At 36.2% G+C, this 12001-nt stretch overlaps 1 protein-coding gene and 1 pseudogene across 2 annotated transcripts; both read left to right on the forward strand.

Annotated features, from left to right (window-relative positions):
* Positions 1–546: 546 nt before the first annotated feature.
* On the forward strand, positions 547–2574 carry LOC148292765 (LOB domain-containing protein 29-like). Of its 2 annotated transcripts, XM_088256077.1 has the most exons (3): positions 547–1454; positions 1951–2104; positions 2205–2574. In XM_088256077.1, the coding sequence occupies exons 1-3, from the start codon at positions 1450–1452 to the stop codon at positions 2490–2492; spliced, it is 447 nt and encodes a 148-aa protein (XP_088112203.1). In that variant the 5' UTR covers positions 547–1449; the 3' UTR covers positions 2493–2574. The 2 variants fall into 2 exon arrangements, with proteins under 2 accessions (XP_088112203.1, XP_088112202.1); XM_088256076.1 differs by lacking the exon at positions 547–1454 and having other exon boundaries at positions 1461–2104.
* A 3496-nt stretch (positions 2575–6070) lies between these two features.
* Positions 6071–11141, forward strand: LOC148292766 (uncharacterized; annotated as a pseudogene).
* The last annotated feature ends 860 nt before the right edge of the window (positions 11142–12001 follow it).

Here is a 12001-nt window from a genome sequence, read left to right on the forward strand (position 1 = left end):
TTGAAATATTGTCTCTCCCCTAAAGCTTTAAAAAATGTAATTTTATAAATATTTATTTATTTTATTTAATTACTAATATTAATAATATACCGACAAATTCTATGCACTCATTGAGACAATATCTTGCCCGTAAAGGCCTGAAAAATGTAATTTTAGTTTTCAAAGTTCAAATGATAATAAAAGTAAAAACAAATTAGAGACAAAGCACGATACTCCCACTACAAGAAAAATAACTTATGACAACATGTAATCAACAACGTGCATTCATATGCGTTGTGGAACAATATTTTTAACAACCCGCAGAAGCAGCATGTTGTATTATACAATTTATAACAACGTGCGTGTATAGCGTGTTGTCAAAATATAGAATAGAGCTATTTTCACAACGCGGCCTTGCATGTTGTAGTAGTTTTAAGTTCTACAACGCACGAAGCGTGTTGTCAAAATTATATTAATTTATTAAATAAATAAAAAATTGGCGGAAAATAGTGGGTTGTTATATTCTCTCTTTTTTCTTCTTCTTTTCTCTTCTCCCTGTGCCACCGACAGTCTCTCTCTTTCTTTCTCTTTTTCTTTCTTCTCTTTCTCTTTCTCTTTTTTCTTGTTTTCTCTCTTCCCTGTGCGGTGCCGACACTCTCTCTCTTTTCTTCTACCTTTTTTTTTTTCCCTATCCCTCTCTTCTTTCTTCTTCCATATGAGTTTATCTTGTAGATCTTGTACATCTGGGTTCAATTCTTGTATATTTGGAATCAGATTCCAAACCGTCAGATCACTAAAATTAAAGGATATTTAGCCTTTCTGTGTTCAGATTTGATTCTGTCTGAATCGTTTTTGTGTTTCATTTTTTTGCTAGATAGGTTTAGTCAAATCCATCTTAAAACAGAAATTTAAAATTTATTTCTTCTCTTGTAGGAATTACAAACATGGTTATGGCACTAGCTGGGAATAAAGCAAATCTGGTCGAGGCAAGGACCGTAGCAGCAGAGGTAAGTTATTATTTTTCTGCTTTGTTTTGTTTTCGTATTGGTTAAATTTCTATATCACTCATCATTTTCCTGTCAACAATCCTTTGTTCTTGTGATATGGATGATTGCAAGCTATCTTTTTCTTCTTTTCTTTGTTAACAATGTTAATTATTAGTTTTGAAAGTTTAAAGAGAGATTTTTAGTTGTTTCCTTGAAAAATTAAAGAGAGATTTTGACATACTTCAGTTAGAATCAAATAGCTCCAGACATGGAGATATATATCCCAGCCAACAACTGACACATAACTTGTATTCTTATCCATAGAAAGACATAATTGCTTTGAAAATTCTAATTTCCATTATTGTTAATATTTGATTGGCATGATTGCTGTGAATGATGGCCCTACTGCGCAACCATATCCCGAGAGTTCTCAAAAAGCACTTTAGGGGAAAGCCCTACTATGTGGATCTGCTAGATTTATTTAATGAGGTAGGGATGTCTTTACATAGACATTAGACCAGCATGTCTGAGGTAGATTTATCTAGTTCTTGTTAATATTTTATTCACATAGTGGGAACTCTTGGAGTGTTTTGTTTGGAGTGTTTTGTACAGCATGTCTGAGGTAGGATCCCAAAGTTCTGTAAAAACAGAAACAATCAATAATGGGGTAAAAACAAAAACAGAAATCGCGGATAATGCGTGGCACAAATCACCATGTCTGCGGTAAAAACAAAAACAAAAATCGCGGATAATGCGGGGCACAAATCACCGTTAATGCTGTAAATCACGTATATAATGTAGGAATTACAAAACATTTTTTCGAAGTTCATTTGCACCAATTAAAAAAGATCATCATAACCATGGGTGGCCTTGCTTCTCCCTGTGGAGCCTGCAAGTTCTTGAGAAGAAAATGTGTCGAAGGGTGTATTTTTGCGCCTTATTTCTGCTATGAAGAGGGACATACCCATTTTTCTGCCATCCACAGGATTTTTGGTGCAAGCAATGTGTCGAGGCTTTTAGCAACCCTTCCGTTGAGCGATCGATGCGAGGCCGCAACGACGATATGGCATGAAGCTGAAGCCAGGCTTCAAGATCCCATATATGGTTGTGTTTCACATATTTTTGCTCTCCAACAGCAGGTTAATCATTTAGTACCCTTTGTATGTTCAGATTGGGTTTCTGTTCAGATTGGATGTTGAAGTAACTGATGAGTATATGCTTTTGGTTTGAACTTTTCAGGTGGTTGACTTACAAGCACAGTTAGCTTTCCTCAAGGATCAAGCAGCTCAAAGCTTTGTCAATGGCTCTGCTGTAGCAAACCCTAATCAAGCAGCTCAAAGTTGGTTTCATGAGTTAGAAAATTCATCCAACTACATGCCACAATTCAATTCAACCCACATCAATAATCCTGGAACTACATCATACTATGAGAATGAAATTAGGCAATGGGATGAATACAACAAGCAATGGGGTTTTCAGGATGCTGATGAGCTTCAATCAGTGGTTTCCAGCTACATTCACAATTAGAATAATTGGGATGAATATAACTCTATAATATGTATATGAAACTCCTTATTTATCTTTTGAATGAAAGCTTTGTATTCTGGGATGCCTTATGAATGTGAAGTAAGGAAATATTTATGTTTATCATAGAGCTTTTATTTATAGATAAATTATACTTTTATCAGGTAATTTTGGTAATTATTTTAAAAAAACATATATATTTGATATAACAACGCTCATTGCTTGTTGTCAAAACATAAACAACAACGAGCACAGACATGTTGTCATAATATTATAAGACGACACGCTCGGCACGTTGTTGTCAATCGCTCCTACAACGTGCGCGTGTTGTGGTTAATGTTGTTCACAACGAGCGCCAAAATAAACGACAACGTTCAACGCATGTTGTCGAAAGCCCTACACCTTTTAACGACATCGGCTTCAACAACGTGCGCCGCATGTTGTCAATATGTTTTCACAACGCACATTGCGCGTTGTGAAATGACTTTTTTCTTGTAGTGTCCTTATACTTTACATAACATAACTCTAAGGTTTATGTGATCCATTGGTGCCCATAAATTCAAAATGATGAAATCCAGATTTTAGCCTACTATTATAGAAGGCATTGTTGTAAGGAGTCTGTAGAAATTTTCGGTTCATTTTTCTCATACTTGTGTATTTTTTTTTTATAATTATTGTAAAATTTAGGGTTTAGGGTTTATTGAAACGACGCCGGTTTTCTCTCGCTGTTTTTGGTCAACTATGCGCGTTCGAATCCTAGGAAACCCAAACCTCGTCTAATTATTTAATATTTACGACGTCAGTTTATTAAGAGGTGACGTAAACATAATTTACTACGTCGTTTCCTTCATTTCTCGACGTATATTCTGTTTACCACGTCGGTTTTGTATGTAAACTGCCGTCGTAAGTGAGTATTAAACATCGATAGCTAAGTATTTACCGATGTCGTTGATAAACGCGGTACTTGAAATTTTTGACCGCGATCTAAAATTTTCAGAATTTCCCTTTAACCCTAAAATAGTTCGTTCTCTCTCTTCAACATAAATTTGTCTTAAAGTTTTCGCTTTCTCTCAAAACATTGGGTATATTCTTCGAGCTCTCTCTCAAGCAGTTGTTATATTCTCTGAGCTCTCTCTCTCAAGCATTTGTTATCTTATCCATGTAAGTGCAAACCCTAATTTCTTTATTTAATGATATTGCACGGCTTCTTAAATCCATAAGTGTTTTCGTTTGTAGCTATATTTGGGTTCTTTTATGTTTTGGTGTTTGCATTCTTGTAATAATTACTCTCTGTTTGGTTCTTTTATGTTTGTTTGGCCATGGGTTCTTGGAAAACAAATGGGGATGGGAGATTTAAGCTGTGGTTTTTTTTATAAACCACGATGACGGTTGAAGGATCAAACCGTCGTCTAAATTTTTATTATACGTCGGTTGTTCATTTACTCCCGTCGTCTGAATTTTACTTCGCATCTAGTAACCTAAAGACGACTATGTCTCCATTAACTGTCATCTTTAGGCTACCAGAACCTAGTACTTTGTTCTTCAAAAGCAATACAAATTTTTGGGTTTGGGTAGCTCGATGACGATGGTAACTAGAGATGCCGTCGTTTGTATTTATATTACATGCCGATTATGTTGTAAAAATCGTCCTGTTGTTCTTGTTTTATTTTTTATTTTCAATTTGTTCTCTACTTTTAAATGTAGTAGTGTTTCATTGCTGGTCTTTTCACTTTATTATATATATATATATGATTTTATAGTGTGTGAGATGGATAAGTCATGGATGCATGCGGATAGAAGATCGAATGCATATGAGTACATATGAGTTAGGGGTGGAAGGATTTTTGAATTTTCCTGTAGAAAATCTTGGAAATACAACTCATATTCATTGTCCATGTGTGAAATGTGGGAATATTCGATTGTTTGGGGTTAAAATTATAAGGGAACACTTATACTTTAATGGAATTGACCAAATCTATAAGGTTTGGACATCCACGGAGAACCTTGGGAATGGACTACCAATGCTAGTAGAAATGTGGAAGAAGATGAGCAAAGTAGGTTCATTTATGTTTCTGAAGAATTAGGGATGGATGATATTGATTTTGCCAATATTGGATCTGATCCTTATGAGTTTGCCAATGTGATTGGGGATGGCGATCAACCCTTGTACCCTGGTTGCAGTACATACACGAAGTTATTGGCTTTGGTGAAGTTATATAATTTGAAAGCAAAACATGGGATGAGTGATGTTTGTTTTATAGAATTATTGATACTTCAAGGTGAATTGCTTCTAGAAGGAAATACACTACCTTCCTCTATGTACGGGGCAAAAAAGACTTTGTCTGCTTTAGGGATGAGTTATGAGAAAATCCACGCATGTCCCAATGATTGCATTTTGTATAGGAATTAGTATGTCCTAATTGTCCTACTTGTGGTATCTCAAGGTGGAAGGAAAGCAAAGATGTATCTTGAAAAAGGGTGTGCCAGCGAAGGTGGTGTGGTATTTTCCTCCAATTCCAAGGTTTAAAAGGATGTTTCAATCACATAAGACAGCTAAGAGTTTGACTTGGCATGCTGCAAGAAAATCAGTTGACGGTCATATGTCTCATCCAGCAGATTCCCCGTCTTGAAAACTTGTTGATGATAAATGGCCCGAGTTTGGTAAAGAGCTAAGAAACTTGAGATTGGCTCTCAAATCTGATGGATTCAATCCCCACAATTCTTTAAGTAGCAGATACAGTTGTTGCCCAGTTATCTTAATTACATATAATCTCCCACCATGGCTATGCATGAAGCGGAAGTTCATGATGTTGACCTTATTGATTTCCGGTCCTAAACAGCCCGGAAATGATATAGACGTCTACTTAGAGCCTTTGATTGATGATTTAAAATCTCTATGAGATGGGATTAGAGGAGTGTATGATGCACACATAGGAGAATACTTTACACTCAGAGGTGTATTACTGTGGACAATTAATGATTTTCCTGCCTATGGAAACTTATCTAGTTGTGTCGTTAAAGGATATAAAGGTTGTCCAATATGCAGCGATGATACACCTAGTCACAAGTTGAAAAATGGCCACAAAATTTGTTACATTAGGCATAGAAAATGGTTACCAATCAATCATCCATATAGGAGGCAACGTGCAGCTTTTAATGGGAAACCTGAATATGGCACGCCTCCCGAGCCATTAATCGGAGAAGTGCTGCATATGGTTGAAGATATTAATTACATACAAGGCTTGAAAAATGGGGGAAGTGTTGGTGAGAATGATGGTGACAGAGTTTGTTGGAAGAAGAAATCAAAATTCTTTGATCTCGAGTATTGGAAATACCTCCCTGTGAGGCCTGCCCTAGATGTTATGCACATTGAGAAGAATGTTTGCGATAGTATCATTGGTACGTTGCTAGAGATCCCCGGAAAAAATAAAGATGGGATTGCTGCTCGGTTAGATTTATTGAACATGGAGGTCAAAACTGATTTGCAACCCGAGTATGGAGAAAGACGTATTCGCTTGCCTCTAGGGCCTTGGAATTTGTCAAGAGCAGAGAAGAGAGCGGGTTGCAATTCTTTCTATGGTATGAAGGTCCTTGAAGGTTATTCTTCAAATATAAAAATTCTTGTATCTTTAAAAGATTCAAGACTTCTTGGCATTAAATCTCATGATTGTTATACATTAATGCAACAATTGCTCCATGTGGCAATTCGTTCTGTTTTGAAGAAGCCTACAAGGTATGCAATAAGTTGATTGTGCTTTTTCTTCAATGCTATATGTGCAAAGATGGTAGATGTTTCCAAGCTAGATAAGTTGGAAGAAGATGTAGTAGTTACTTTGTGTTTGCTTGAGAAGTACATTCCCCCTTCATTCTTTGATATCATGGTTCATCTAGTAGTACATCTTGTTAGAGAAGTTCGTCTATGTGGGCCAGTATATTTTAGATGGATGTATTCGTTTGAAAGTTATATGAAAGTGCTAAAGGAGTATGTTTAGAATTGAACTCGTCCCGAAGGTTGCATTGCTGAGGGGTATATAGCTGAAGAAGTGGTAGAATTTTGTACCAAGCATCTATCTGATGTTAGTACAGTTGGAGTGCCTTCAAGCCAGAAGATGGGAGTTTCAAAGCCATTATTAGGTTGCACAGTGAGCTTAGTTGATATGGACTTGTTGAACCAGGCACATCTATATGTCTTGGAGAATACAGAGGAAGTCCTACCTTATATCAAGTACGTATGAGTTTAATTTTTCATATGTAGCCATTTTAAATATTATTACTCCTTATGTTTATCTTATATACAAGGGACCGTAATGCTTGATTTTTCGTGTCAATTGTAAGGAACATATGATCCACATCAAGACTGCTTATCCAAAATTTTGAAAGAGAACAAAGTGGCTACAAGAAAAGCACAATAGCACTTTCATTCAATGGCTACGCTTTAAGGTACATATGTTATTGAATGACATATTGAACTTTTAATTTTCTTTCTTTCTATATGTTAGATTGAATTAAGATATATGTTTAATTTGCAGGTTCAAAGTGAACTTAATGGGGAAGACAATGATGGTGTATCAGAAAATTTGAGGTGGCTAGCGGCTGCTCCAAGCATGGCAGTGCCATCATATAGGAGCTATCTTATTAATGGTGTTAAATTTAACACCAAGGCACAAGATGATGTGCAAATTGTCCAAAATAGTGGAGTTTATTTACTTGCACATACTATGCAAGTTGCTAGTGCCAAGGATAAAAACCCTATTGTCTCCAATATGGGTTTTTATGGGGTTATTCAAGAAATTTGGGACCTTGATTATCAAAAGTTTAGAATCCCAATCTTGAGGTGAGATTGGATAGATAACACTTCGGGCCTTGTAGTCGATGAACTTGGTTAATTTCGATCACATTTTCATTCTGTAGGCTTTGGGCACGACAAATCAAAAATTAAAAATACTGGGTTAAAGTTGAAAATACGACGGTCAAGTTAAAAAAATTGCAAAAAGAGACGGCTAAAATATAACCAACGTTAGGTTTCTACAAACGACGTGGAACGTCAATGCAAAAATTAAATAAAAACTGCCATTTGAAAAAGAAAACACGTCGGTTAATTAAAATTAATTTAAACAAGGCTAATAAATATTACCAACAACGACGGTAACGAAAGTGTTTCACGACGTACATTGAAGAATAACATGACGGAATAGAGCTTAAACACACGAATTTAAGGATAATACTACTTCCACCGATTGATAATTACCGACGTAAAAACAATGTTGCACGTCCGTTATAATAAAACAATTGACGTCTCAGAGAGAATACACACGTCAAACGGGGTTATAAAAGGGACTTATCAAAGACCAACGACGTCAGGGAATAAACAAACCACCGACGTGGTCAGTTATATAACAACGTCAAATAATTGGATACTTGGGACATAGTAAAGTTCTTAACCACGACCTGTATTTAACAATAACCGACGTCAAATCCATAATTCAAGTCGTTTCCTTTCTTCTTAATGACGGTTAGGCTATAACAAACTGACGTAGTAAATTGGTAACCACGTCGCAAAATGGGACTCTTAGGCCATAGTAAATGGTCTAACCATGACAGATATTTTACATTAACCGATGTTCAAAATTAAATCCACGTCGTTTATTTTTCTGTTCACGCTGTCAAAATAACTTTCAACATCCATGGTGACCAAAAGGGTCGTGGTTAGAAGTTTGTGACGTCGGTTCTAAGTAAAGATATGCCATGTTAAAATTTTAAAACGTCAGTTTTTTTTAATAAAAGCGACGTCTAACCTTGTCCAAAAGTGTATTTTTATATGTTACATTTGCCATGTTATATGTTTTAGACGTCATTTTTATTATTTAGTGAACGTAGTATATGTGAACCACGATGGTTTCTACATTTTACACGTCGGTATTCTTTAAATTACAGACGTGGATAATTGTTTTTACGTTGTCTTTTTGGTTGTTCTTGACATTTAACATTCTTTAAACGTCCGTGTTTTACTAAAACCGTCGTCTAATATAGTCGAAGTTTTCTTTTTAAGCTTTTTATGTATGAATTAAACGTTGGTTTTAATTGTTTTACGACGTGGAATGTATTAACGACGTCGGTTATTTTCCGTCGTTATTTTATGTATTAATAGATGGCGGTCGATTTCACGTCGGTTTGAAAACATGCTACACGACGGTAGATTCTCGTTGTCTATTTCAATTTTTGTAGTAGTGAAATCTTTGTGGAATGGGATTAGTGGAGTGTATGATGCACACATAGGAGAATATTTTACACTCAGAGGTGTATTACTGTGGACAATTAATGATTTTCATACCTATGAGAACTTATCTGGTTGTGTTGTTAAAGGATATAAAGCTTGTCCAATATGCGGCGGTGATACACCTATTCACAGGTTGAAACATGACCACAAAATTTGTTACATTGGGCATAGAAAATGATTACCAACATATCATCCATATCGGAGGCAGCTCAACTTTTAATGAGAAACCTGAATATGGCATGCCTCCCGAGCCATTAACCGGAGAAGAAGTGCTGCAGATGGTTGAAGGTATTAATTACAAATGGGGCTCGAAAAAAGGGAAGTGTTGGTGAGAATGATGGTGACAAAGTTTGTTGGAAGAAGAAATCAAAATTCTTTGATCTTGAGTATTGGAAATACCTTCCTGTGAGGCATGTCCTAGATATTATGCACATTGAGAAGAATGTTTACGACAATATCATTGGTACATTGTTGGAGATCCCTGGAAAAAATAAAGATGGGATTGCTGCTCGGTTAGATTTATTGAACATGGGGGTCAAAACTGATTTGCAACCAGAGTATGGAGAAAGACGTATTCGCTTGCCTCCAGGGCCTTAGAATTTGTTAAGAGCAGAGAAGAGAGCGGTTTGCGGTTCTTTCTTTGGTATAAAGGTCCCTGAAGGTTATTCTTCAAATATAAAAAGTCTTGTATCTTTACAAGATTCAAGACTTCTTGGCCTTAAATCTCATGATTGTCATACCTTGATGCCACAATTGCTCCCTATGGCAGTTCGTTATGTTTTGGAGAAGCCTGCAAGGTATGCAATAACTCGATTGTGCTTCTTCTTCAATGCTATATGTGCAAAGACAGTAGATATTTTCAAGCAAGACAAGTTGGAAGATGATGTAGTAGTTACTTTGTGTTTGCTTGAGAAATACTTTCCCCCTTCATTCTTTGATATCATGGTTCATCTAGTAGTACATCTTGTCAGAGAAGTTCTTCTATGTGGGCCAGTTTATTTTATATGGATATATCCGTTCGAAAGATATATGAATGTGTTAAAGGGATATGTTTAGAACCGTACTTGTCCCAAAGGTTGCATTGTTGAGCTGTATATGGCTGAAGAGGATGTAGAGTTTTGCACAGAGCATTTATTTGATATTAGTACAGTTGGAGTGCCATCAAGTTAGAAGATGGGAGTTTCAAAGCCATTATTAGGTTGCACAGTGAGCTTAGTTGATCGGGACCTGTTGAACCATGCACATCTATATGTCTTGGAGAATACAGAGGAAGTCCTACCTTATATCAAGTATGAGTTTTATTCTTTATGTAGCCATTTTAAGTTAATCCTTATGATTATCTCATATACAAGGGACCGTAATGCTTGATTTTTTCGTATCATGTAGGGAACATATGATCCACATCAAGACCACTTATCCAAAATTTAGAAAGAGAACAAAGTGGCTGCAAGATAAGCATAACAGCATTTTCATTTAATGGCTACGCTTTAAGGTATATGTTATTGAATAACATATTGGACTTTTAATTTTCTTCTTTTTATGTTATATTAAACTAATATATGATTAATTTGCAGGTTCAAAGTGAACTTAATGGGGAAGACAATAATGGCGTATCAGAAAATTTGAGGTGGCTAGCAGCTGGTCCAAGCATGGCAGTGTCATCATATAGGAGCTATCTTATTAATGGTGTTAAATTTAACACTAAGGCATAAGACGATGTGCAAACTGTCCAAAATAGTGGATTTTATTTACTTGCACATACTATGCAAGTTGCTAGTGCCAAGGATAAAAACCCTATTGTCTCCAATGTGGGTTTTTATGGTGTAATTCAAGAAATTTGGGACCTTGACTACCAAAATTTTAGAATCCCAGTCTTCAGGTGTGATTGGATAGATAACACTTCGGGCCTTGTAGTCGACGAACTTGGATTTACCGTTGTAGATCTAAGTAAAATTGGACATAGGAATGACCAATTTGTTATGGCTTCTCAAGTCAAACAAGTATTTTTTGTTGACGACCCAATGCATTGTGGTTGGTCGGTAGTGTTATCAATGCCCAATAGAGAATATAATGATCTTATTGGTGATGATGTGATAGGTGGTATTAGAATTGAGTGTGAGCCATTTACTGGAGGGATACCCAATGTTGACACATTTGATGACCTCGTAGGTGAGTTTGAGAGTGAAATATTAGAGATGGGTGTGAAGATGTATGGATTGATTGATTGCTGTAATGTATGACATTAGTTATGCAGTTAATTGTATGACATTAATTAATGGCTCTATATGAAATTATTTTTATCAGTTTTTCATTATGCAGGTGTAGGCTTTGGTCACGACCAATCCAGTATTAAAAATACTGGGTTCAAGATGTAAAATACGACGGTCCAGTTAACAAATTGCAAAAACTGACGTCTACATCATAACCAACGCCGTATTTTAACAAACAACGTGGAATGAACTATGCAAAAGAACGTACATTAATAAAAACCTCCATTTGAAAGAAAAAACACGTCGGTTAAGTAAAATTCATATTACATGACGGCTAATAGATATTTCAAACAACGAGGGTCATGATAAGATTTCAAATGATTCACGTTGTAGATTTTCAAATAACATGACGGAACAGTGCTCCAACTGATGAATTGTATGACAACACTACGACTACTGATAAATACTTACCGTCGTCTAAAGCGCACAATAAAGGCCACTCAATTCCATTACCTGTCGTGAGATCTCTTCTGAACGACAATCAAACGACAACAATCGATGTCTCAGAGAATACACACGTCAATGAGGGTTTCAAAAGCGCCATGTAAAAGGCCAACCACGTCCATTTCTATACTCTTACTGACGTGGGAAGTTAAAAAACAAGGACGAGCAATCGGATTGAAATTTTGAGATCGTGGACCCCACGGGGTCCTTGGTTGACTTTTTGAGAATTAATCGCTTTTTGAGTCTCAAGTCTCTTTTAGACTATCCGAGACATGGGGAAAAGCTTATGTAGGCATAGAAATGATCATAAACGTGATGCACGCACTTTTAGGAGCTGGGGGTTAGGGTTTTTAATTAAATGTTTATATTGAGCAATTTTATTAATAAAATATTCGTGATGGCTTAAATAGGTACTCGGGCTCTAGCTGTAATAACCTAGAATTAACCCTAAAAAAAAAAAACTTTCAGATTGCGCACGACTAGGCCCCTCCTCACCCCTTATTATTTTCTTCTCCAACCGC

Source organism: Prunus avium, chromosome 7 (assembly GCF_965620075.1).
Source record: "Prunus avium chromosome 7, drPruAviu1.hap1.1, whole genome shotgun sequence".
Lineage (NCBI taxonomy): Eukaryota > Viridiplantae > Streptophyta > Magnoliopsida > Rosales > Rosaceae > Prunus > Prunus avium.

Bases quoted from the DNA above. Each gene is read 5' to 3' on its own strand.
- LOC148292765 (XM_088256076.1), top strand. From the start codon at position 1,826: ATGGGTGGCCTTGCTTCTCCCTGTGGAGCCTGCAAGTTCTTGAGAAGA. The intron at 2,105-2,204 runs GTTAATCATTTA...TGAACTTTTCAG, and splicing joins TTTTTGCTCTCCAACAGCAG to GTGGTTGACTTACAAGCACA.